General features: G+C 33.7%; 1 protein-coding gene across 8 annotated transcripts in view; it reads right to left on the reverse strand.

Moving 5' to 3' along the window:
• The window catches only part of LOC136029562 (E3 ubiquitin-protein ligase HECTD1-like), a 484457-nt gene that overhangs the window by 98995 nt on the left and 358889 nt on the right, over window positions 1–26573 (reverse strand). For 4 of the 8 annotated variants that reach the window (XM_065708045.1, XM_065708043.1, XM_065708046.1 and 1 more), the window contains exons 1-3: window positions 16994–17126; window positions 3401–3562; window positions 498–732 (exon numbers count right to left, since the gene is read on the reverse strand). The exons of 1 other annotated variant lie outside the window; for it this stretch is intronic. In XM_065708045.1, coding sequence (XP_065564117.1) covers window positions 498–732; window positions 3401–3552 — 387 coding nt within the window. In that variant the 5' untranslated portion in view covers window positions 3553–3562; window positions 16994–17126. Of the gene's footprint in view, window positions 1–497; window positions 733–3400; window positions 3563–16993; window positions 17144–26573 lie in introns of those variants that run through there. 3 more of the 8 variants (XM_065708047.1, XM_065708044.1, XM_065708041.1) reach the window with 2 other exon arrangements.

A 26573-nucleotide genomic window follows, 5' to 3' on the forward strand; every position in this document is an offset into this window, starting at 1 on the left:
AGTAAGAATAACCATCTTGATCAGTAGCCTGTTAATGATTACTATAAGTAGTCAGTGAATAATTGCATTAAGCAGTCTGTAGCAACCAAAGTGGGAAACATTTATCCTCTAGACCACCAAGGCTAAAACACACCATGGCTACCAACTACGTCCCAAGAGTGACAAAATTCCAAGGTTTAAATAGATATTAAATAATATAACACATAAATTACACTTTTGGAGGTTAAAATTTGATATATATGATTTGCGAAGACCCTAAACCTTGCTTTGCCTGCCAAATCTGTAATTGACTAATTAATCCTTTTGTATGGGCTATTTGGTTATCCAAGAAGCAGAAAATAACAAACAGGTGTAAACAAAAATAAAACTAAACTTTCAAAAAGGCGAAAAAAAATGATTAAGTCTAAAACTTCAAGGAGTGGCGATCCTGATCCAGACACATTTTGACCTACAATATATGAAAAATTCTAATTCCTAAAAGCATTGAAAAGACCTACCTTAACACACTGTTCAGCCAAATCTTTAGATACTCGAGATTCAAGATTAACGGATGTCATTCTTTGGCAAATTGCCTTAATACTTCCTTCAACTGATACAATCCTTCTTGTACATTCAGCCGAAACATCTAGATAATAGGTTATTGCTCTTGCTGTAACTTCAAGTATACTTTCTGGTGAAGTTTCGTCCAACATAATACGGCAAAGAGCAGGCAAAAATGAACGAGGTGGACAGCTAAAACAAAGAAAAAAACATTTAACACTAATTAATAGAGTAAAAGTTTTGTAGGGGTAAAAATAAATTCAACAAAATCTGGTTTTTTTCGCTAATCTTTTCTGTAGCCCCCCTCCCCTGGGCCCTTCCTGAGCCTAGCTTGATTTGAGAAGCCTTGATTGAGCTTTTCTTGATTTGTTGACAGTGAGTTTATATTACCTTAAATGTAATATTTCAATATTCAAAAAGAATATGAAATAAAATCAAATTGAAACATAAACAGCCAACCGTTCAATTTGGTGATTGGTTCTATTGCCATTTTTGGAGGGGAAAGGGAATATTGATTCATAAGTTTTTTTTATTATTATTAGAAAAATCAGCTGTCAAGGGGAATGGCCCAAATATATATATATATATATATATATATATATATATATATATATATATATATATATATATATATATATATATATATATATATATATATATATATATAGCCAACATTTAAAACAGGATATCAAGGTCAACAGTGTTTGACACAATGTGTGGCTTTTTTCTTACAAAATAAGATTTGAATATAGAAGTCTAAGTGTCTGAAAACACTGAAAATTTAGCCCAACGCAAAAGGAAATTTTACAAAGAGAAATCCTACTGCAAAGTCAGATGATAGATGTTGAGTGAAGAATTATTACAACAGGATTGAAATAAAAATATATAGCCTATATATGTATATAATATACACACACACATATATATATATATATATATATATATATATATATATATATATATATATATATATATATATATATATATAAGTTTATTTCATAATAAAGTTAAAATCACTTTATCATTTCCCTTCTAGAAATAATCTAAAGTGAAAATTTTCCCTTTATGCCAAAAAGCAGTATCAAGCTGGTTTAAATAGAAAACTCTGATTTTCATATAAGGTGTTTTTTTCAGATTTATGCTTAATAAAAATAAATAAATATACAGCTATTTGAATACCGGTTTTGGTTATCATATTGTAATTAGAAGAGAGAAGAAATGTCTGATGATTCATATGCCAAAATATTTTTATCTAACGAGAACAGCACCAATAAAAGAAATATTCCCTTCCAGATTACTAGTTATTCCGAAATTCTAACATCTCTTAAAACTTATAAACAAAGAACCCAAAGATTTGAGCACAACTCTTACTTACTATCACAGAGCTTTATACCATGTAGACTCACATCCAAATCTCAGGGTCCAGTCTTTTATTTTCTGCCCTATTGTAATTCAGGCTAAATTATTACAAAATGCAAAAACAATCTCAAAGATCAAAACAAGACAAATTCAGAATAATCTCATGAAAAAAGAGAGAAGTCTGGACTAGAACAATCAGGTCTATAGCTCTGCAATGTTATATTATTGGAGCTCTGTAATAATTAGTTATTATTAAAATTAGTTAATCTAATTCCTTCTTGATGTAAAAATTAAATAAAACTGGGCTGTGACCATAATAATGTTGAATTACGTCAATAACCTTTTCTAAATAAAAAAAAATTGTCAAAATTTTCCCAATGAAAACCAACCTCATATGAGGTAGTCTTTCATTTTGCATTTCAAATTTCAAAGTTTGTATTTAATGAACTATTCTGTTTTCTTCAAATATGAGATTTGGCAGCAGATATAACCTGATGGTTTAACTGGCCACTAAAGTGGAAGGTTAATTTGCATTAGCAATATTAAAACTCTCCTAGCAGCAAACTGGCACCATCCTGTAAAGATATTTAATTGAAGGCATCTTTGTACTAGATCTCATTAACAATCAATTTAATCTTGGATAAAAAAAAAAAGAAAAACGGGGACAACAGTCCAAATGAGAAACTGTCCAAATATCAACATACGTTTCAACTTTGTTTCAGTTCAGTCAGTAATCACCATTTCATTCCAACAAACAAAGAAATGGAAGAAAATTATTTCTTAGGTAATTTAACATGGTTCATATATGGACTTCCAGAATATTGAGTCATGCTCAACTGAAAAAGTATAAGAAACTAATAAACTAGCACTAATAACAATAATAATTTGAACACTACTACAAATATAAATGACTCAACACCTCATAGCAAGCTACCTAAGGCCAATATATCCTCCTTCTTTACTCCAATCTTATCCTTAAGGGAACAGTTGCACTCAATATGAAAATCCTCAGGAAGGGAGTCACGGGGAGCTTTGCAAAATGGATTTTTAGGTTAAGGCTTTCAAATTTTCTGCAGGGGGAGTCTTTTGATCAATCTGTAAATGGGAAATTACAATATCATTAAGAATTCTCTCCTAACAAACAAAGATGAGTGCACCTGGGCTATGAGTGAAGCAGTTCCCTAATCGCACTTCCCAGAAATAAGTACAAGCATAAAATAGTATTAGAAATGCATAGATGGCACTACAAGAAAGCATCAAACAGCTGCCAGTTCTGACTGAATAGATTCCTCTCAAGTAATCTTATGTGCATGTTACATCTATGCTGCTCTAATCACAAAAAAGAAGAAGGCAATCAAGCTAAGTCATTATATGACAGCTGTGATTCTTTTCAGGGGACAATGACTTCTATTTTATGGGTTTTCTAAGGAATTTAGCAATTTCCTCAGGAAGAAACAACCAGCATTTGACTTTCCTGTGAAATAAAAAAAAACGTACTTACCTTTCAAAGCACCTGTCTACATTATCACTCATCAAAAGCAGCATACAAAGTTGTTCAAGGGCCACAAGTTGCATGTCCCTTTCTGTCAAATCAGGCTGACCCAATCCAAGAGTCAGCCATTCCAATAGTGTGTCCGGATCTACATCAACCATTTTCTTTTTTCTAAAAAAAATGCCTATTTTGAGCGACCAATATTTGAATGAATATACAAATATATATATATATATATATATATATATATATATATATATATATATATATATATATATATATATATATATATATATATATATATATATATATATATATATTTATATATATATATACATATATATTTCATAGAAAACATATCACCTTCTTACCCCTTAATTTTGTTCAGGTTCATGAAATAATACACCAAAATTTCAAAATACACCAAAACACGCAAAATTTTACCCTTATATTTGAATATTTAGTGGTAGCTCAATGACATTAATATTTTGAATATCAAAATACAATGGTTTCGCATATTGTTTAAAAACACAATTTATGTTAATCTTCTAATGTAAGGAATAATTATTAGTCTGGTTCAGTCTTACTTATTTAACTGAAGAAATTCAAACTAGTTTAATATTCTTTGCAATAGCAGACATGTTTTTTAAATTAAGAAAATTAATTAATAGTTTTTAAATTTCATTGATCTATATATTGCATTTACAAAGCTCTTATCATCAAAATTCTGGTATGTGTTGAATAATTTTCATTTTAAAATGTAAGACTAGTTCAACTGTGTTTAAGAAATCACTTGATATCTTTGAAATTAAATTACATATTTTCATGTGCCATTGCCATTGACATGCTGTTTACAAATATGATTGCTCTATTATAGATACAAAGGGCACTATTATAGATGACATGCTGCATACAAAGGGCACTTGGTCTATTTCTACATAACCACCTGAAAAGGGTGAAACAATTAGACAATCTTCAACTTCAACTATCAAAAAATAGCTACATTTTGGTATAAAGCCAGGATTCCAACTAGAGATGAGCAGAATTGTCGAACTAAACTAGAGAAGTTATTTGAAGAATGGCGCTTATTGGAAAAGAACAAAGGTAGGCAGTCAGTTAAACAACAATCAAGAGAAGCAGAGTTTATCTGTAAGCTGGACGACCTTTTTGACATTGCTCACGCGTACGCCGTGAACATAATGAAAATACCAGAAGATAAACAGTTTTTACTGGCTCAAAGAGAAAAGGGTAGAAACGGAGCAATGGTTAGTAGGGATGAGAAATTAGCCGGAAAGGAGAAACAAGTTGTAAAAAGGCTAGAAAAGACATTAGCGAGACAACAGACCAGCGAAAAAGAGAAAAGGGGCAAAATGACAGCAAAATGATGGAGATGATATTGTCATCTAGCAGTGATGAAGAAGATACAGACAATAGTGATGATGATACTGTTAGCTGCAAGGCAGGACCAACACAAGAAAAAAGACAGAGGGGTAGAAAAGTAGTTGTAACTCTGCAACTTGCAGCAACGTTAGACAGAACAAAAATGTCTGACCGTAAAGCAATGTTCATCATTAGTGAAACTGCCAAAAGTTTGGGACATAACATCACTGATCTAGCTCTTAACCGTAACTCAATTCGTCGACTAAGAATGAAACACTGGTCCGTACAGTCAGCTGCCTTGAAAGCCGAGTTTCAAGGTAACATACCACTAGTAGTTCACTGGGATGGCAAGCTCATTGCTGGCTTACCAAGCAAAGAGCAAGTTGATCGACTGATCGACTATCACGTCATGGAGCTGCTCATCATTGCTGTATTTCAAGTTTGTCTTTGATCAGCATCTGCTCCTCAAGTTCCAATATTCACTTGTTTCAACAGTACTGGATGTTTGTTGATCAATCCAGGTTTGAAACAGGAATGTCAAGCGATGCTGTATCTACGTCAGTTCAAGATACCAAGGACAGTACCACTGAGTTTGCTAAGGGTTATCTTAGAGAAAGTCAACCAAGGGATGATTATAGAGAACTTTTGGAGCTAGTTAAGCTTTCTGGGCTCGGTTCCTAAGAGGGGAATTCGATTCATGGCACCTGGGGCTACACACCATGCACGATGACTGTCAAAGGTCATCTGTAGTCTGAAAATTTGGATGTTCAGAGGGCAGTTTCATTTGAGTAAGAAAGAAGAAAAGGGGTTGTAAGATGTGTGTATCTTCGCAGCACGTGTTTATCTAAGAGTATGGATGACAGCTCCAAAACCAGCTAGTGTACCATATCATGATTATCGATTAATAATATCACTGTTGGACTATTCGGCAATCAATTCAGAAATTTTCGGAGTGACGTCCATGAAGATGGCCAATTTGTGGTATCTATCTACAAAAACAGTAGGTCTGGCGTTTTTTGCTGATTCCATAGATTATGACACAAAGAAACAAATGGTGAAAGCAGTAAAACTCGTTGAAGAAGAACAGCCTGTGAATGGACATACAAAGAAGATATACGTGGACTTAAAAACATTCAAAGAAAAGAAATTTGAAACATTTTTTATCAAAGTCCATGGCCCTATTTCACATGATGGATCTTTTGTATAATTTTCTTGATATAGACCCGGGCAATTGGGCGAAACAAGAAGACTATATCCATGCAGCAGAGACAGTTAGGTCAATCAGTGTTGTCAATGATCATGCTGAAAAGGGGGTGGCTCATGCTCAGGAACTAATAAGAAACATTAGCAAAGACGAAAGTCAGTTGCAGTTTGTACTACAAGTGGTCCAAACTCATCGAAAGTTATATCCTGACAGCAAAAAGGAAACACTGTCGACATCACATTCTGCATCTAATAACTGTATTTGTGACTACTGTATTTGTGACTACGAATACTTAATTTGTGACTACTAACTATACTGACTAACTTAAACTACATTTTCACAGTATTAATCTACATTTCTACAGTATTACCCTCATTATTACTGTTACTTTATTGGACCTACAGTATTGATAAAAAGTGTGACAATATTTATATTATTTGCGTCACTATTTTCGATATTACAACAGATAATAAATTAAATTAGATGTGAAATTAAAGAAAAATAATATCATGATTATGATGCAAATAAAGTTGCAGACAATTACTTCTATACTACTGAATAATTTTATCTGCATTAATTAAATTGTTTTGAGTAAATGGACTTCTACATTAAATATGATCTGTTTTAAATAATGGTATCTGTATTGTAATATTTTAGGCCATTGAGCTACCTTTGAATATTATTTTAAAAGGTTCATACTTACCCAGTAGTGTTTTTACATGGAAAGAAAATATTGCAGGGGTAAGACCAAGAATAATTAAAAAAAAACAAATTTTTCACCATATAAGCACCACCCTAGGGTGCATATTTCTTGTCAATAATTTGTCCATAATGCCAGGTAAGCCCAATTAAATAAAAAATAAATAAAAAATAAATAAAAAACAGAAACAATAAACTTCCACATATAGCCAAGTTTGTACCTCCCCCCATTAGGTGGGGGTGAATTAAGACAGTAGTAGGCTTAATAATTTTTTTTTGGAATAACAAAAAAAATATTTTGTCTTCATTTATTTTAGAAAATATAAAATGAATTCTTCGTATCTCCCCCCTCTCACCAGGAATAGAAATAGTTTTAAATAATATCTGTACCTGTTGCTTTCATTGCTTACAAAGTCAAATCTGTTCATTAATAATTTTATAATTAATAAAAAATAAAATGACTAATTTTACAGTAGCATTCGTATTCTTGGCACAGACTAAAGCATTGAGTCATTATAAAATATGAAAAGAGCTAAGAGCTCATATGGCACTTGTGACAAGGTTGGAAGAGCCAAGAGCTCATATAGTATGAGGTCTGGCAAAATTCTAAGACTCAATAGATTGCTTTAAAAGTAAAACCAGAAGTTTAGTGCTGGTCAGGATTTAAAATAGGAGCTCTGAGTCATGTGGTCCTTCTAAATATCAAAATTCATTAAGATCCAATCACTCACTTGTAAGTTAAAAATACCTCAATTTTTCTAATTTTTCCTCTCTCTTCAGCCCCCCGGATGGTCAAATTGGGGAAAACGAATTTATCAAGTCAATTTATGCAGCTCCCTGACATGCCTACCAATTTTCATTGTCCTAACACGTCCAGAAGCACCAAATTTGCCAAAGCACTAAACCCCACCCCCTAACTCCCCCAAACAGAGCAGATCCAGTCCGGTTACATCACTCAAATATCTACAACATTTATAAGTGTTTTCCAACATTTCCTGTTTCCCCCTCCAATGTCAACAAATCTGGTTGGGATTTGAAACAAGAGCTTACCCATTCTTAAGTCAAAATTAAATTAAAAAAAAACATGTTTTTTTTAAATGAAAGTAAGGAGCGACATTAAAACTTAAAACTAACAGAAATTACTCCGTATATGAAAGGGCCTTTTCCTCCTCAACGCCCCGCTCTTTACATTAAAGTTTCTTACTGTTTTAAAAATAGAGTTAGAGAAAGAGTCAAACTTTAGCATAAAGAGCGGGGCATTGAGGAGGGAAAGCCCCTTTCATATACGGAGTAATTTCTGTTTATTTTAAGTTTTAATGTCGCTCCTTACTTTCATTTAAAAAAACTTGTTATTTTTATTTAATTTCTGGACATGTTTTAATTAATGCATGGGTTGATCTTGGCTCTCCGCACAAAAATAATTAAAACGAAATTTGCATATTAATTTATTTTTTTTGGCAAAATGGCTTTCTCATAGTTTTAATCGGAAGTTTTGAGAAAAAAAGGAGCGAGGGAGGAAGCCTAGTTGCCCTCCAAATTTTTGATTACTTAAAAAGGTAACTAGAACTTTTAATTTTTTACGAACATTTTCATTAGTAAAAAATGTATGTAATTTACGAATTAACTTATGTAACGAACATCTATATTCGTATGCTTTTATTGCGTATATGAGGGGGTTCACCCCTCTTCGATACCTCGCTCTTTACACTAAAGCTTAAATTCTGTCCCAATTCCTTAAGAATGACGCTTGAATCACAAAGGCTGTAGAATAAATAGTTGAAATTACTAGAAATACTTTAGCGGAAAGAGCAAGGTATTACGAGGAGGTAAACCCCTCGTATGCGTAATAATTTCGGCTCGTTTTAAATTTTAATGCTGCTCGTCACTTTCAGTAGAAAAAAACTTTTCATATTTATTTTTTCATTGTTTTTTTTTAATAATGCTAAAAAATCCTGCGCCCCCTTCATTGAAAGTCTCTTCCCAATTGGGAAGTTTTTCCATAGAAAGATCCTCCCATGTAACCCCCCCCCCTACCTCAACTCTCCCTCACAAACCAAAAAATCCCCCTGAAAACGTCCATACACTTCCCAGTAACCATTACTATATGTAAACACAGGTCAAAGTTGGTAACTTGCAACCCCTCCCATGGGGACTGCAGGGGAGTAAGTCGTCCCCAAAGACATAATTATTAGGTTTTTCGAGTATGGTGAATAAAATTGCTATCTCAGAAATTCGATTTGGTCACTTTGGAGAAAAAATGAGCGTGGGAGGGGGCCTAGGTGCCCTCCAATTTTTTGGTCACTTAAAAAGGGCACTAGAACTTTTAATTTCCGTTAGAATGAGCCCTCTGGCGACATTCTAGGACCACTGGGTCGATACAATCACTGCTGGAAAAAAAAGACATCCGTGATTTGTCTTCTGGCAAAAAATGCAAAATTCCACATTTTTGTAGATAGGAGCTTGAAACTTCTACAATGAGGTCCTCTGATATGCTGAATCTGATGATGTAATTTTGTATAAGATTATATGACTTTCAGGGGGTGTTTTCCCCTATTTTCTAAAATGAGGCAAATTTTCTCAGGTTCGTAACTTTTGACAGGTAAGACTAATCTTGATGAAAGCTATATATTTAAAATCAGCATTAAAATTCGATTTTGTTATGTAACTATTGGTATCAAAATTCCATTTTTTAGAGTTTAAGTTACTATTGAGCCAGGTTGCTCCTTACTACAGTTCATTACCACAAACTGCTTGATACCTCAATTTTTCTAATTTTTCCAAATTAACAACCCCCAGTTCCCCTAAAAAGAAAGGATCCGTTCCTATTATGTCTATCACATACCTATAACTTGTGCTTATTCTTCCCATCAAGTTTCATCCAGATCTCTCCATTCTAAGCGTTTTCCAGGATTTTCGGTTTCCCCCTCCAGCTCCCCCCAATGTCACCAGATCTGGTCGGGATATAAAATGAGAGGTCTAAAGCACAAGATCCTTCTTAAGATCAGATTTCATTAAGATCTGATCAGCTGTTTGTAAGTTACAAATGCCTCATTTTTTCTAATTTTTATGAATTACTCCCTTCCCCCCAATTCATCAAAGAGAGTGGATCCAGTCCGGGTATTTCCGTCACATATCTTAGACTTGTGCTTATTCTTCCCACCAAGTTTCATCTTGATCTCTCACTTTAAGCATTTTCCAAGATTTTAGGCCCCCCCCCAACTCCACACAATGTCACCAGATCTGGTGAGGACTTAAAATAAGACCCCTAAGACAAGATATCCTTCCAAAAATCAAATTTCATTAAAATCTGATCACCCATTCAGAAGTTAAAATTTTATAAGTTAAATTTAAACAAGTTAGAAAACTTTTTCTCTAATTCTGATTTAACCTTCCCCCAACCCCAGGTGGTCACATCAGGGAAACAACAACTTCTAATTTAATCTTGTCTGGTTCCTGATATGCCTGACAAATTTCATTGTCGTAGCTTACCTGGAAGTGCCTCAAGTAGCAAAACCAGGACAGACAGACTGACAGAATTTGTGATTGCTATATGTCACTTGGTAGATATCAAGTGCCATAAGAATGTAGAGAAAATGAAAGAAAACGTGAAAATTTCACATTAACAAATCTAAAGGACCGGATACTTTATTCTATTTTGTAAGACATCCACATAGATTTCCAACCTCAACATACAGTTCCAAGCTCACCAATAGTCTTCAGATAGCAGAACCTACTATAGCTGCTGCTAAATTTAGAAAAACAAAAGTAAAAATTTTAAATCATGCTTGGAAGCAACTCTTTAACTCTTTACAAGTGCCTGTGTTCTTCTCTATTTATGTATTCTTTTTATATGTCATTTGTCCTAGAAAGTACAGTCCTCTTTTGCTTTTTTTCATAGTACAGGGTCATTTTTTGTATGAAAATGGGCTTCCAATAAATAAAAGTACATCAAAGGCTTCTCAGGGAATTTTTACATGTCTTCAGATCTTGCCTGTGCAGCCTCTTTTATATATCTCTCCATAAGGGGCAAATACCTTCAGGTTAGAAAATGTCATAGATCACTCCAAACTACAAAACTGACTGCACCAGAACTTATCCTCCCATAAGCATAACTTCTGCAGTTATTAAATCTCTGAAAAGGTTGTTAAAGAAAGCTTTAATGCATGGATTTGAAAATAGTAGCATTCTCATATCTTATCAACAGGACATATAAAAATTAACTGACATAATTATGTCACAGAAGTGCTTGACAAAGCTTTTCCATTGACGAGATCCCTAGGCATTGTAAACGTTCACAAAACTGTATAATAGCAAAAGTCTTGGAAAGAATCTCTGCTCCAGCTTAAACTCTTTTCAATTACATAAAAGAAAAGGAGGAGAAATGATTCTAGATCACAAAATTATATCTAAAAACATCCTTTCTGATAAATTCACCAGCCCCTTACATTTTGTGACAAAAGGAAATTTGACCAAACCTCAAAAGTAATGTTCTACCACTAGATTAAGAAGCTACTTCTTCAGTCAGAGTTGTCAGCATACAGAACATTTCTCCATTTCTGGTTTCAGAACACATAGTATCTACTGAATCTACTTACACAATTAAGTACAAAATCAACAAATAGGGGATACATCAAGAAATCCATTTCTAAAATTTCATAGGGTTTGCTTACAAACTTAAACCACTTAATATTTGCCTTAAAAATTAAGAACTTTATCACCTTCCCCCAATATCCACTTTAGAGTTATTAAGGTCCCTGCTGGATGGACCTTATTTGTTCCCAAAAATTTCATATTAGCCCTGGGCTAAACTAAATTGTTTTACAGTTTTATTTAAGTTTTGTAATAGCAATATTCTAGAATTAGGGCTATATCTGGGACATTCAGATGGGGTTGGTACATTAACACAAATACTTATTAATATATTTGGAAAGGTGCTGCTAATATTCCCTGTTGTCCAGCCTACAGAACAGAATGTTACTAATTTTCCTTCAGGCATACACTTAACTGCAGTATAGGTATATATATATATATATATATACTAGCTGTTGGGGTGGCGCCACCCCACCACCTAGTTGGTGGGGGCGCTTCGCGCACCCCCAAGCCCCCCCCCGCGCGCGTAAGTCGTTACGCGCCATATTAGTTACGCGCCATTGTAGTTGTGTCCCTATGTCCCACCTGTGAATATAGATAGATAGATAGATAGATATATATATATATATATATATATATATATGTTTTTAACTACGTAAAACTTGCGAATATACAACATTCTTTGCTGTCCCATTGTCTGTGCATATAAATAGATTGTCAGGTTTACCGACTCTTGAACATGCAACATATAATGGTCAATGGGAAAACAATCCGTATTCAGATCTATACCTCATGATTCTAATGATTGCCCTTGAGCTTTGTTGATGGTGATTGCTAATCAACCATTCCCTGAGTCGCCATCGTCATTTATATATCCCCCCTGGGCACCCCGGCATCCCCTTTGTAGTTATGTCCCTGTGTCCCGGTCGTCATTTATATTCCCTGTGTCCCGGTCGTCATTTGTGTCCCGGTGTCCCAGTCTCTGATTTCTCTTTGAGTGTCCCGGGCATCATTTATATTCCTTGTGTCCCGGTGTCCCGGTCGTCATTTATATCCCCCTGTGCCCCCCGGCGTCCGTTGTAGTTGTGTCATTTATATTCCCTGTGTCCCGGTCGTCATCCCGGTATACATTCGTTTTTGAATTGGTATATGATGAAATAAATTTTTAATTTTTTCCCTTTTTTTCCTTTTAGTTTTTTTTATTGGTTTTGACCTTTTTTTTAGGTTTTTTAGTTTTTTTGAAGTTTTTATCTTTTTAGTTTTTTTATTTTTATTTATATTTTTTTAGTTTTCTTTTTCTCCTTTATTTTTCAGTTTTTTTCCTTTTTTTAGTTTTTTTTTTTCTTTTTAGTTCTTTTAGTTTTTACCTTTTTTAGTTTTTTAGATGAAAATTTTTTTAGTTTTATTCCTTTTTTTCTTTTCAGTTTTTTATTGGTTTTTACCTTTTTTTTAGCTTTTTTAGTTTTTTTTCGTTTTTTCTTTTTACTTTTTTTTTTAGTTTTTATCTTTTTTATTTTTTTTATTTTTATTCTTAATTTTTTTTTATTAGTTTTTAGTTTTTTTTTTTGTAGTTTTTGCCTTTTTTAGTTTTTCAGTTTTTTTTTTAGTTTTTAGATTTTTACCTTTTTTAGCCTAACCAGGATTTGAACCTGGGACCTTCATTCTCCATTCTGACACCCTCTCTCACCAAGTGACTACTCCAGCATGTTCATTTTGGTGTTTTAAATGGTATATTATTAACCAAATTAATGTGTTTTACAATATACTAAGCATCGTCATAACAAAAATGACGACAACTAATTTCATGACGTCAGTCAACACAGAAATTAAGTTCTGAAATTAAGTCATGAAATTAGTTGCCGTCATTTTTGCTTTGACGGTGACGTCATTCAAGTTATATAAGACATATGTTCACGTAGAAATCTATTAATGTTTAAGTTTACAATGACTGATGAAGAAGCTCAAAGAGTCTATGCCAAAAAACTTGCTGCTGATAGAGAAAGTCAGAAAAGAAAGCGTGCCGAGGAACTATCAGCAGCAAGTTTTTTGGCATAGACTCTTTGAGCATCTTCATCAGTCATTGTAAACTTAAACATTAATAGATTTCTACGTGAACATATGTCTTATATAACTTGAATGACGTCACCGTCAAAGCAAAAATGACGACAACTAATTTCATGACGTCAGCCGACACAGAAACATGACGTCACCTGACAACTAATTTCATGACGTCAGCCAACACAGAAACATGACGTCACCTGATCCACAGATCCACAGACAGACAACTTATTTTTATATATATAGATAGAAGATATACATATTTTTTTTAGTATGATGTAAGTGAAACCATTTTGATATTAGTGCTGCATTGTCATTCCCCAAAAAGAAAAACAATTCTAACATAATAATAATATGCACAAAATTGTACTCAACAGTTTCTCTAGTCTTTAACTGCCTTCAACTTTTTTTCATCTCTTTTTTATGAATTGATGAATTTCTACAGGCTGACTAAAAGTAATAATATTACATTCCTTATTTTAAGCTTTATTTCAATATAATACTTGCCACTCTAACAATGTTCAAAACCCCACCCCATCCTCCTGGTTGCACCTATAGCCCTGATAATTTATTTTTCTAATAATTCAATTAAGTCATATGTCATTATCACTAACTTATACTAAACTGGCTATTTTCTCAGTCTTGAATTTCTCTACAGAGCTGCCCCTAGGGTTGGTGGTTGCCAGCGAAAAATTAATTACAGAGACCCTTCCAACCCAGATATAAGCAAAAAAGCCAAATGAAAGAGAAGAATTTGACCAAAGTGGGCAATCCCCCAGGCACAGCACCCTCTCCACAGCCACAGCACATGGGGAGGCTGACCCCAGTGACCACTACAAATAGCCCTGCATATTCAGAAGTGAGAATTTTTTTTCAGTTTTTATATACCTCTTGAATTATATATGGGACTGAAAGGGGAGGGGGTTAAATGAAAGTGGTCATGCCCAGAGAATCTGTTTAGTACAATTTCTGTGCAAATCATGATGCAAGAATTATTTTTAACATATAGCCTCCTGGAGAGCTGAATACAGAAATGATACAACCATTTTTAATTCAATTCAAAACAAGTGACGGTAGTGATGATAATCTGTGTGGTTGAAAATAATGTGCAGTATATTAAAAACAAAAACATTAAGGACGTATTACCAGTCATTTCAGAAGAAGTTACCAAAAAGAACAATATATAAATTACTTAAATTGGTGTTTAGTCAATACAGTATTTTGTCATTGAAATCTGAACTCTCAGGACCTGTTTTATTTACATGATGATGATAGTGGTGAATTGACATCCATTATGGAGTGCAATTTTTTTTCTGTACTCAAAATAACAGAGTGTAATCTGTACTGATAATAGAGTGCTATCTGTATTTAAAATAACAGAGTGCTATCTGTATCAGATTTTTCTACTCAGCATTGCTACTCATTCTGAAATTATGGTATCCAATAGCTCAAAACCCACTACACCTGAAAAAGGAGTCAATAAGTGTGCTGTCTCTGGTTGTGTTCTGAGTGAGTCCTTGCCAGCCATTCAGTATGACGTATGTGATAAATGGCTCTGTGCAACATGTCTAGGAATGAGTACAGCTGAATACATTTTCTGTAAAATGAACAAAAGACTTGGAAGTGTCTGGATATACCCATTATGCAAAACAGGTTCCAGTTAACCTGATGTTCCAAATATAGTGAAAAGCACTCTCAACTCCCATTGTAATGAAATGCTTGACATGTTTGCAGGTTTCAGATATCTGATATGCAGACTTCTTTAGACACTGTGAGGGATTGCTGTGAGGGATCAAATGCTCAAGACAGCTATACAATCAAAGGTTTCTATAGATGATGTGCAGAAACTTGTGGAAAATTCTATAACCACCCATCTCAAAACAGATGTCTGCAAAATAGTGAGACAAGACAGAAACAGAAGATGACTTAATCTGATTGCCTATGGATCCCTCTGCAAACCAACAATGCTCAATTCATCTCAACATACTTAAAAGATGAATTCTCAATTAACATCAGGGCTATTACTAACTTGAAATGTCTACCTAATGGTAAGAATACAAATACCCTAGACAGACCCAACCTAATACACTTCACTCTATAGGTAATATTACCAATAAGCCAGCCCACTTAATATGCATTTATAGTTTGCCCTATGGAGGAGGGCCAAACAGAAATGGATGCACTTCTAGAATTAGCATTTCTAAGTGCTCTAAACTGGAAACTATGCTGCTTCACAGAAGTTTAGAGCACTTGGAACAAAAGTAAACATTTCACACAATTGCTAAATATAGAAAAAAAAACGGTAAAATTCTAGTTAATTGACTTCTTGCTATCTCAGAAAGGGTTTAGGTTAGGAAAATGAAACTTTCAGGAATGAAACTACAGACTAAAGTATGTCCCAGGAAGGTATTTTGAAGCAACTACCTCTACTCCTTCTCCCTCTAGAGGGCCCTGACCTTTGATGACCTTTAAAAATATGTGTGTTATAAAAGTGAAACTTTGCAAAATAGATCTTCAGCTTAATTGAAGTACAACAAAACTGTTTTCAGCTTCATAACTTTACTCAATTCCAATTTATAAGGTTTTAAAGATATGCAAATACATTTCCTAAATTAAAAAAAAAAACATTGATATGGCTCAAAATTCTACTCAAATAACAGGAATTGCATTTTCAGAACTAAAGGCAGAGAAAAAGCAACTAGTAACTGAAAATTAAGGTAAAATGTTGTTTTGTCAAAATTTCAATAGGTATAGACCTGTCATGCAGGCAGATTTAAGGGCCCTCTAGAGGGAGAAGGAGTGGAGGTGGGTGCTTTAAAATACCTTCCCGGAACATACTTTAGCCTGTAGACCCATCCCTGAAAATTTCATTTTCCTAACCTTAACCCTTTCCAAGATAGCAAGAAGTCAATTAACTAGAATTTTACCAAAAAAACCTTTGCTATGGCTTAAAATTCTACTCAAATAACAGGAATTGTATTTTCAGAACTAAAACAAGAGAAAAAGAAACTGACAACCAAAAATTAAGGTAAATATTGCACTACTAGAATTTCAATAGGTGTACATCTTGTCAGGTAGGCAAATTTCTAAAGATTAGAAGTGAGAAGAGGGTTAACAAAGAAGCTTACCAATACCTTCAAAGATTAGCCTATGTTTTTGGCCCTAAATTCATTACTGAAAGTTTCACTTTCCTAGCCTAATTCCTTTTTAAGATACTAAAAATGGCCTAACTAGAATTTTATCATTTTCTTTATCAGATAATGCATAAACATACCAAAATGTCCCCTAGCAACAGCCCTCTCCTAGTAACCAAATATATAGCCCTAGCCAAAACTGAAGCCTAAAGCCTAGATAATTTATTTTCAATAGGTTACATAGCTTCTCTTTGAACTGACTTATCAGTAAACAAGCAATAGCCCACAACACCAATTACAAATTTCAAGGATTGAGGATTAACCTATCAGTACACCTCAAGGATTGATATAGTATGAGTAGGTATATTTTAAGTTGCTATAAAGTAGTTCCCTGTATTTCAATACATAGACACCACACTCTAAGATAAAAAAAAAAAGGCTACAAGCAGCCCAGCCTTAGACAAGTCTGTTCTGAACTATCATAGAGACAGCTAAATCTACTTCTGGACAAATTTAAACAAAACATCATATACTAACTACAGTGTCTAATGGAAAGACGCTCTTTCTTATAGAATTTATACCAGCCAATCCACTATATTATTCTTGGATTAAAATGAAATTCCAGCATATTATTGCACTCTCGATTGTTGCTGCTGTATTAAACATAATAGTTGAACAACATGAAAACAGCCACCTATAATATGAAAATCCAGTCTTTCGTAGCGCTGCTTGGAACAAATGCAGTTCTTCCAGTCTGTCGGACCTATGGATCCATTATTTACGAAGATTTTTTTTAGAAGTTGAGCTTATCGTGTTAATATCCTTAAACGGATTCAAAATTTAGAAAAATAGCCCACCAAAATGAAAAATATTTTCGGGGATCTGTGCTCAAGTATGAAGAGTCGTAAAAGATTCATAATTTGTCCCTATACTTGAAGTCAGAGTTTCATTTTAGCAGAAATTCATCTAGAACAGAGCTATTACCTAAGAAAATAGCAGAAGATAGAGATAAGCTAAGTAAACTATGGTTCTTCTATGGGTACTCATAAAATTATCACCCACGTTTATCATTATTTTGTGCAGAGGTAATGAAGCAAATCAGAGAGTGATCCTTATTTGAGGACGGACTGCTTACTTTTTGCAGAAATTTAATTTACCTTGTTTTTTTACTTACTTGATATTATATTGCTAGGGTTCAGTTTCAAGCAGACCTTTCGAGATATATTGATATTAATTTCTCAGGGTCTCCACAATTAGGAATTTAGTTATTACGGATATTAATTATGTTTTTGTCATGATGTTTTAGTAATAAAATGATTTAAAGTCGTTTCATGCTTGAATGATTATTATTTAACTTTAGTTATGTTAGTGTTTTGTTTAATGTAGCTCTTTTTATTTTTCTTTAAAAGGTTTATTTTATGGAAAAAAAAATTTTTCTTACTTAATAATAAGTAAAGTGACGTATTATATATTGTCGGTAGTGAATTTTCTATACTTAAATTTTTCAGCAATAAAAGTCTCATCACAATAATTCTGAAAATGTTGACTTGCAGACAGAAAAAACGCAAACACATGCCTTTAACTGTCTTCTAACTTAAAAAGTAATAAGAGCTGCGAAAAAATAAATCTCTTCTTTTGCTTTTGAATACGCTCATACTAAATAAAGAAATTTCAAGTCAGAATAAGAATCTGATCGGTTTGAAATCTCGGTTAAACGCAGTAGTATATTCCTTATAAATGTTTCAAACTTCCTAGCTGGTTACCTACCCTTAAACAACTTATAAAACTGCCTTAAATCCACTTTATGGATAGCATATTCCATCAAGGTTATTCTATATTCGATAAAAAATGCACTTATGATCGTTATTTGTATTAATACGTCACAGGCAGTGTAGACAGCCCGATTTGAATTTGTTTGCAGACGTTTGAACATTGCCATTATCCATTTCACAGTGGTTGCACTGATTTTCTGCGTTGTTCTTAGGGTTGAAGAGCGAGGGCTGAGGAAGGGGCAGCCCCACTCATATTTAAAATGACTTTTTTTTGTCTTGTGTTTAAAACTTTGCTTTATAAATTGACTTTCTGATTGTTTTTCTGATTTTGAAAAGAAATCCTTTCTCGCTTTCTGTGCAAAATTTCCCCTGAATCTCCTTACCGTGGATATTATTCCCATGGAAAGTCTTCATATCCCCCATATACACTCTTCCCACAAAAACACCCCTTCCCATAACAAAATGTTATAGATTCTGCAATAAGAATTAGTAGATGTGAACGATGGGGAAACTTAGTAACTTGAAGTTCCTTCTCCTAGGACTATAGGGGTTCATGTCAACCCCAAAGATGAAATTATTGGACCTTTTTACTATTTGAATCAAACTAACAGCGCCAAATTTTGATCTTTTATTATATGGGTAAAAAGAGTCGTGTAACAAGAGCAGCCTTCCTATGATCTTTTCGATACTCTCAAACATAACTAAAATTCATGATTCCTGATCATACAAGCCCTCTTCTAATCTTCTAGCTTTTGTTTGATGCGATTGCGCCTGGGGGAAAAAAACGTATAAACCATTATCTCTTCTAGCAAAAAGTAGAAAATCCTACATTCTAGATAGAAAATTGAAGTTCGAAACTTCTACAATTGCAATTTCTAATATACTGAATACTGACGTGCTTGACATTTCGATGCCATTTCCCCCTTTGTCAAAAATCAGTCGAATTTCCTCAGGCCCGTAGCTTTGATGAATAGATTTAATTTTCAAATTTCGATTGCTATTAGGCTGAGTCGTTCTTTACGTACAGACCACTACCATTGAAATGCTTGATATTTTCCTTATGGATTACATAAATTTTGGAGATGAATATTCCACTGAACCACTAATGCGTCCTGAACCTTAAATGCTCTATAAGTTTTCGATAGTTTGGATAGCTGGAATGAGTTCCATCTTGATATCCTCAAACAAATATTACCATTATTATCACTCGAAGAAACAGCTAAAAAACGGTTGCATATCCCTAAGCATCTTTGCTGGGAACAATATACAATTTGTATCTTAAATGTGTATTTTATTTAAGGCCTTTTTTGACAAACCGATTGTTTATCAACATAAATACGATTTGGAATAGTAAAAAATTTTACTAGTTCCTTTTTTTCCAAAGTTACCAAATCAATATTTTGAGAGATTCCTTTCAGGGGGGGGGGGAGTTTTTTGCTTGGGGGTGGGTTTCTTTGGTAGAATTTTTCATGGTGAGGGAAATTTCTGGGGGGGGGGGTAGTTTCCATGGGAACTTCTACCTGGGGTGATTTGAAAGAATTGCTGTCCGAATTTCTTTTTAATTGTCATACTTTCTCTAGACCAAGGCAGTTTTGAAGTCAAGATGGTTTCGGAAGAATTATACTGGGGCAATTTTCAGCATATTTGGATTTTTAGGATATATTTTATGCGGAAAGAGAGGATTTCCAAAGTAATTGAGGAAATAATTGAAATGAATACTTGAAATAATTCAAATGAAAGCATACTAAGGAGAATTTTCAGGCTGAATCGACGGCAAGAAAATTTACGGGCGTGGGGTTTTTACTGTCTACAGGGGGTTTTCCCGGAATAAGTTAAAGTGGGAGAAATTTCTATTCATGCGTTTCCTGTGAGAGGAAAAAAGAGAATATTTAATGGAGGGTGAGCCAAATTTACGGGCTTTATTTGAAAAATTATCAGAATAAAAATAATGATTTTCTAACTGAAAAAAATGTTCATTAAAACTCAAATGAACAGAATTTATTACGTGTATGAAGGGGCTGCCTCCCTGCTCAAAACTTTGTTATTTACGCAAAAGCCTGACTATTTAAAAATGACTAAATCTTTAAGATTCAGCTGGAAAGAGCTCCATCTTGATATTCTAAAATAAATATTACCGTTATGATCACTCAAAGAAACAGTTAAAAAACGGTTGTATATCCCTAAGCATCTTTGTGGAGAAGAATATACAATTTGTATCTTAAATGCGTATTATATTTAAGGCCTTTCAGGCACCTGTAAGCTATGGAATTTGTCAAATCTGTACATAGATTATTTATTATTTGGAAGTATATAGAGCCCTTTGGATGGGGGAATTAAACACTTGGGTTGGGTTTCTTTGGTAGAATTTGTCATGGAGAGTGAAATTTCTGGGGGGGGGGGGGGTTGTATGGGAAATTCTATCTGGGGTGATTTGAAAGAATTAGTGTACCAAATTCTTTTTAATTGTAATACTTTCTCTTTGCCAAGTCAGTTTTGTGGTGAAGATAGTTCCGGAAGAATTATCCTCGGGTTATTTTCAGCATATTTGGATTCCAGGAAAAAAATTTTACTGAAAAGGATTTCCGAAGTGATTAAGGAAATGATTGGAAATTAGTCTTTTCAAATGAAGGCATTAAAAGGAGAATTTTTCAGGCTGAATCGACCGCAATGAAATTTACGGGGGGCGGGTTTTTGACTCTCTGGAGGGGGCTTTACTGGAATTGGTTTACGTGGGAGAAATTTATATGCATGAGTTTCCTGTGAGAGACGAGAAGGGAATATTTAATGGAGGGTGAGACAAACCTACGGGCGTTGTTTGAAAAATGATCAGAAGAAAAGGATGAACCAATGTTGATCAGAATGAAAAATTTTTATTATTAATGAACAGAACCTCGAAATATCTTCAGTGTACAAAACATCAAGGCTCCAATGACTCCTCCTGCGACCATTCCACCTAAAAAACAGAACTGTAATAATTTTGTTGAAATTCACAAAGAAATTGCACCATCTACAATGCTAGAGACTCTTATTATTTTATTAAATAAATGAGTTCCAAGGTCAAGCAGATTATTCTTTTTAACTCAACTTTAACTATTGCAATCACAGGTAAAACAAAGGCAACTTTGAACAGAAAGAAAGATGTTCTTTCAATAAAACTGAAATAAATCGACTTCTAATCAAAAGATAATGTCTCTCGTAATTGCTATACCTAAAATAAATGTTGTCACACTTCATAAATAAAATTTGCAATTATTTTTAAGCTGCAAATACATATAAGAAAAGTATCAACTGCAAGTCTTCATTTTTTTTTGCAATTTTGTTTTATAAGCTGGTTCCCAATTTTTCACTATACAACCACCCCTCGTCTTCCCCTTCGAAATAATTATGTATTTATCTGAAGGCTGTCCTTTTTACTGAAAAAAAAAAAAAAAAAAAAAAAATAAATGATCGTGGATTGTAAGTTTAATTGTTATGTACTGATGTTTATTCCTAAAAGTTTTGATAATTTTTTATTTAGAAAAGCAAGAACAAGTGAAAATATTTAAAACTTATATTATTTTCAGTAAAGCGTAAAGTAATGTACAGGTCTGGAGAAGGCATGGGGTTATCAGCCCTACTCATGTTAATTTTTCCTATAATTTCTGTTCGTTTTGAATTTCATTAACTTTTTGATAGTGATTTGAGGTAGTTTATACGGTCGGAGGATTATTTGACTCTATTTTTGCTCATTTTTGGTTTAATGGAGCTCTTTACTTTTCTTTTAAAAACATTATTTGGAAAAAAATTTTAAATCAATTTCTGTTTGTTTTTTATTGACTGCACAGTCTTTTTCATATTTTTAAGGTTTTACATCTTTTCAGTTTTTAAGGGCACTTGGTATTTACCGAGTGACATATAGCGATTGCAATTCCTGTCAGTCTATCTGTCCTGCTTTTGCTAGTTTGGACACTTCCAGATAAGCTAGGAAGATGAAAGTTGGCAGGCGTATCAGGGATCAGATGAAATTAAATTAGAAATAGTCTTTTCCTCGATTCAACCATCTGAGGGGAGGGGAGTGAGCAAACAAGATAGTTGAGAAGAATTTTATTTGTGGATAAGGCAATGATTGCTCTTCTTAAATATCGCTTGTGATCTAGGGGTATGGTTCTTGCTTAGGGTGTGAGAGGCCTCAGGTTTTAATCCCGGACCACCCCTATTTTTACATGGAAAAGAACCAAAACTATATACGTGATCAATATAGCGATCGCTGAAAGTTGGCAATGTTCCTATTACCTGAACAATTGTTTAGGATCATGAAACTATTATTAATAGATGCATTTTGACTTTTTGAACATCTTTTCTCTCTTGCAAAACAACTGCAAACTCCCCATTATGGAGTAGTTCCAGCCCAAATATTCTCGTATTTACACATATTGAATTATAATTTTTTCCATTTTGTTGATCGGATATTAGAAACCGCAAATCTTTAATAGTTTAGAAACAAATTTGGGCTATATATTTGCAAATTAGGGGGGTGGGGGTAAAGTATAGCATATATTAAATATGTAAACTAACCATTGCTGTATTTAATATATGCTATGCTTCCCCCCCCCACCTAATGTGCAAATATATAGTAACTCCATAACAGTGAGTTTGCGGTAGTTTTGCAAGAGAGAAAAGATGGTCAAAAAGTCAAAATGCATCTATTAACAATAGTTTCATGACCCTAAACAATTGTTCAGGTAATAGGAACATTGACCAGATGGTATAAGTAGGTATATTTTAAGTTGCTTTATAGTAGTTCTCTGTATTTTAATCCAGTAACGCTACACTCTAAGATAAAAGACAAAAATAAGGCTACATGCAGCCCAGCCTTAGAAAAGTCTGTACTATCCTATCATACAGACAGCTAAGTCTACTTCCGGACAAATTTAAACAAAATATCATATACTTACTACAGTGTCTAATTGAAAAAGCTCTTTCTTATAGAGATTGATACCTGAACAATCTACTAAATTATTTTTGTATAAAATTAAATTCCAGCATATTGCACGCTGGATTGTTGCTGCTGTATTAAATATAATAGTTGAGCAACATAAAAACAGCCACCTATAATATTAAGATCCAATCTATTGTAGCGCTGCGTAGAACAAATGCAGTTCTTCCACAATGTCGGACCTATGGATCCACTATTTGCGAAGATTTTCTTTAGAAGTTGAGCTTATTGTGTTGATATCCATAAACGGGTTCAAAATTTAAAAAACAGCCCATCAAAAAGAAAAAAATTTTGGCGATCTGTGCTCAAGTATGAAGGGTAGTAAAAGATTCATAATTTGTCCTCCTTCTTGAAGTCAGAGTTTCATTCTGGCAGAAATTCATCTAGGACAGAGCTATTACTTAAGAAAATAGCAGGAGATAGAGATAAACCAAGTCCAATATGGTTATTCTATGAGTAATCATGGCTATGGGTATTCTATGGGTAAAGTTACCACCCAGATTTATCATTCTTTTGTATAGAGGCTTTGAAGCAAATCAGAGAGTGATTCTATTTGAGGACGGACTGCTTACATTTTGCAAAAACTTAATTTACTTTGTTTTTACTTACATTATATTACATTGCTTACTTTCTGTTACTATAAGCATGGTGTTCAGTTTCACGTAGACCTTTTAAAATATATTGATCAGGATCTCGACAATTACGGATTTGGTTATTATGGGTTTTAATTACGTTTTGGTTATGAAGTTCTAGTAATAAAATGATTTATGGTCGTTTTATACTTGAATGGTTATTATTTAACTTCATTTATGTTTGTGTTTTGTTTAATGTAGCTCTTTATTTTTATTTAAAAGGTTCATTCTATGGGAAAAGTTTTTTTCTTACTTAATAATAAGTAAAGTGACGTATTATGTATTGTCGGTAGTGAATTTTCTATATTTCAATTTTTCATCAACACATCGTCCCTGAGAGCGGTTTTGTCGTATCTGCAACTTTTTCGGGAAGTGGATTTAAGACTGCCATCTAATGTGAAAGTTTTTGCTCTATCCGATACCGTCGACCATTTTATTGTATCTCAACTAGAAGTGCCTCAATTTTAGATTTCTCGTTTATCGTATCTCACATTTTGCCGTTTTGTTAAGAGCGGTTTTGTCGTATCTCATACGGGAAAATTACATGGGTATTTTTGTCGTAACTCCGTCGACGTACACTTTTGAAGAAGAAAAGATTTGGTATAAGTTTCACAATGAGTCACAAACGGACATTAGTTGCATCTGCACAATAGTTACAGGAATCCAGTACCTCATTTTTGTGGAATTGACTAATAATTTGTTCCAAGAATATAATATTTATTATATCTTATATTTTATATATGTTATATTATATATTGTACATATATAGACTATAATTTAATATTGTCAAATACCAGATTTGTTATGATTTTTGTTGCGTATCAGTGGTCAGAATAAAGCTTGGCTATGATCGTATTTTGGTAGTGCTTCCTTGTAACACAGCAGCCTGTTGGTAAGTTTTTCGCAGTTCCTATTATTGACTTACAAATAAAGTGAACATACAACTCGATGCCTTTTTTAATGTTCTTTGCGAATTTAATAATCGCTTCTATCACAAATTCAAATTTAAGCACTTTTTGACCTCACCTAACTAACCCAACCTAACCTAACTATAAATAATTTTGACGCTGAGAAAACGTAGTATTATTTTGTAAAAAACGACCGAAAACGCATACTTTAATTGAAAAATTGGCGTCAAGGAAGAAGAAAACGGCATAAACGGCACAATAAAATTTATTTATCCAACTTAATCGTTGAAAATTGGTGCTTGTAGATTATACAACATTAAAAAAATGGATTTATAATGGAACAGTAAGTTTCTCAAACAGTCTGAAACAGAAATAAAATCAATGCATATTGTTGCATTTGGTCCGAGTTTGAAGCTGGACATTAAGCAAACGAAATAGCTAGTGGACTATTGACCATACTAGAAAAAGTTCTTGATGCTTACCCTGATATCTGTCAGTTAATTACTTTCGCCATCCAAGATGTTCTAAAACATTTCCACACTAAAAAGTGGCTATGAAGTATTGTGAACCAGGTCATTCGACTATACAGGAGGTTGATGCTGCACATAGGCTATAGCACCTTGATTTGTTTTCTCTACTAGATCTGGTGAGGAAGTTACTGAAAGTAAGAAAGACAAGTCCTTTGAATATCCTGCAAGTATCCCAGTTAAAGTTCTTTGACTTTCGAAAGCCAGCAAAGCTGTACAAGTATTTGTTGGTACCGTATTCAAAGGTAAAACAACTTAAGTTCCGTCAGGATAACGCTAAGAGAGTTTGGTTCAAAACTTCCTTCTCTGGAGTCTTGCAAATGGCTACTATATCACAAGAATGTACTTCGGTTAAAAATTGTCCCAACACTTCGGCTGTCCATGTTGTTGAACGTCTTGTTTTGCCCAAACTTTGTGGCAAAAATATTGATCTACCGGATGCGAAAATCAAAGATGTCAAGTATTTTTTCTAAAGTTCATCCCCAACCAATACCAGAAGTATTTTGAAACCAAGATTGAACAGTACTACAAGGCAGAAGGGGATACTGAACGTTTGGAAGCCTCCTCCGTCCGTGCGAGATCCATGTCGAGAGGAGGATTCCATTGAAATAAAACGGCGGCCAGCAAAGAAACTCAACAGAAAATGAACGTTTCTGAGATATTTTTAAATTTTTATGCTCGTTCAAATATTATTGCTGCATCAAAACTCGTTTGTCGTATCTTCATGGTGAAAAGAATAGGCAGCCCACACCATTTTGTCGTATCTAAGTTTACTAAAATTTCGGTAGGGTCGGATTGTCGCATCTGTATTTCATTTCAAGTTTTGACAATGAAAACTTCATCTTTTCCATCTCATATTCAGAGGATCCTTCTAGTTATTTTTTCTTTTTCTTTCATGTGTTTGCAAAGAAAATCGGTTGTACCATATAAGTTCCAGCAAAGGTGAAAATTTCAAAGTCATTTTTCTCTGAATTTTGAAAACCTTAGTTACGACAAAACTGCTCTTAGGGGACGACATGTCTTATCCCAATATTTCAGAAATTATTGACTTGCAGGCAGAAAAAACGCAAAAACATGCCTTTAACTGTCTTCTAACTTAAACAATGACAAAAGCTGTGAAAAGTAAATCTCTTCTTATGCTTTTGAACACGTTCTGACTAAATGAAGAAACTTCAAGTCAGCCTAAGAATCTGATTAGTTTTAAACTTCGGTGAAACGCAGTAGTATATTCCTTTAACATGTTTCAAACGTCCTAGCTACCGTTAGAGAACTTATAAAAATGACCTAAATCCAATTTGTGGAT

Source organism: Artemia franciscana, chromosome 7 (genome assembly GCF_032884065.1).
Source record: "Artemia franciscana chromosome 7, ASM3288406v1, whole genome shotgun sequence".
Lineage (NCBI taxonomy): Eukaryota > Metazoa > Arthropoda > Branchiopoda > Anostraca > Artemiidae > Artemia > Artemia franciscana.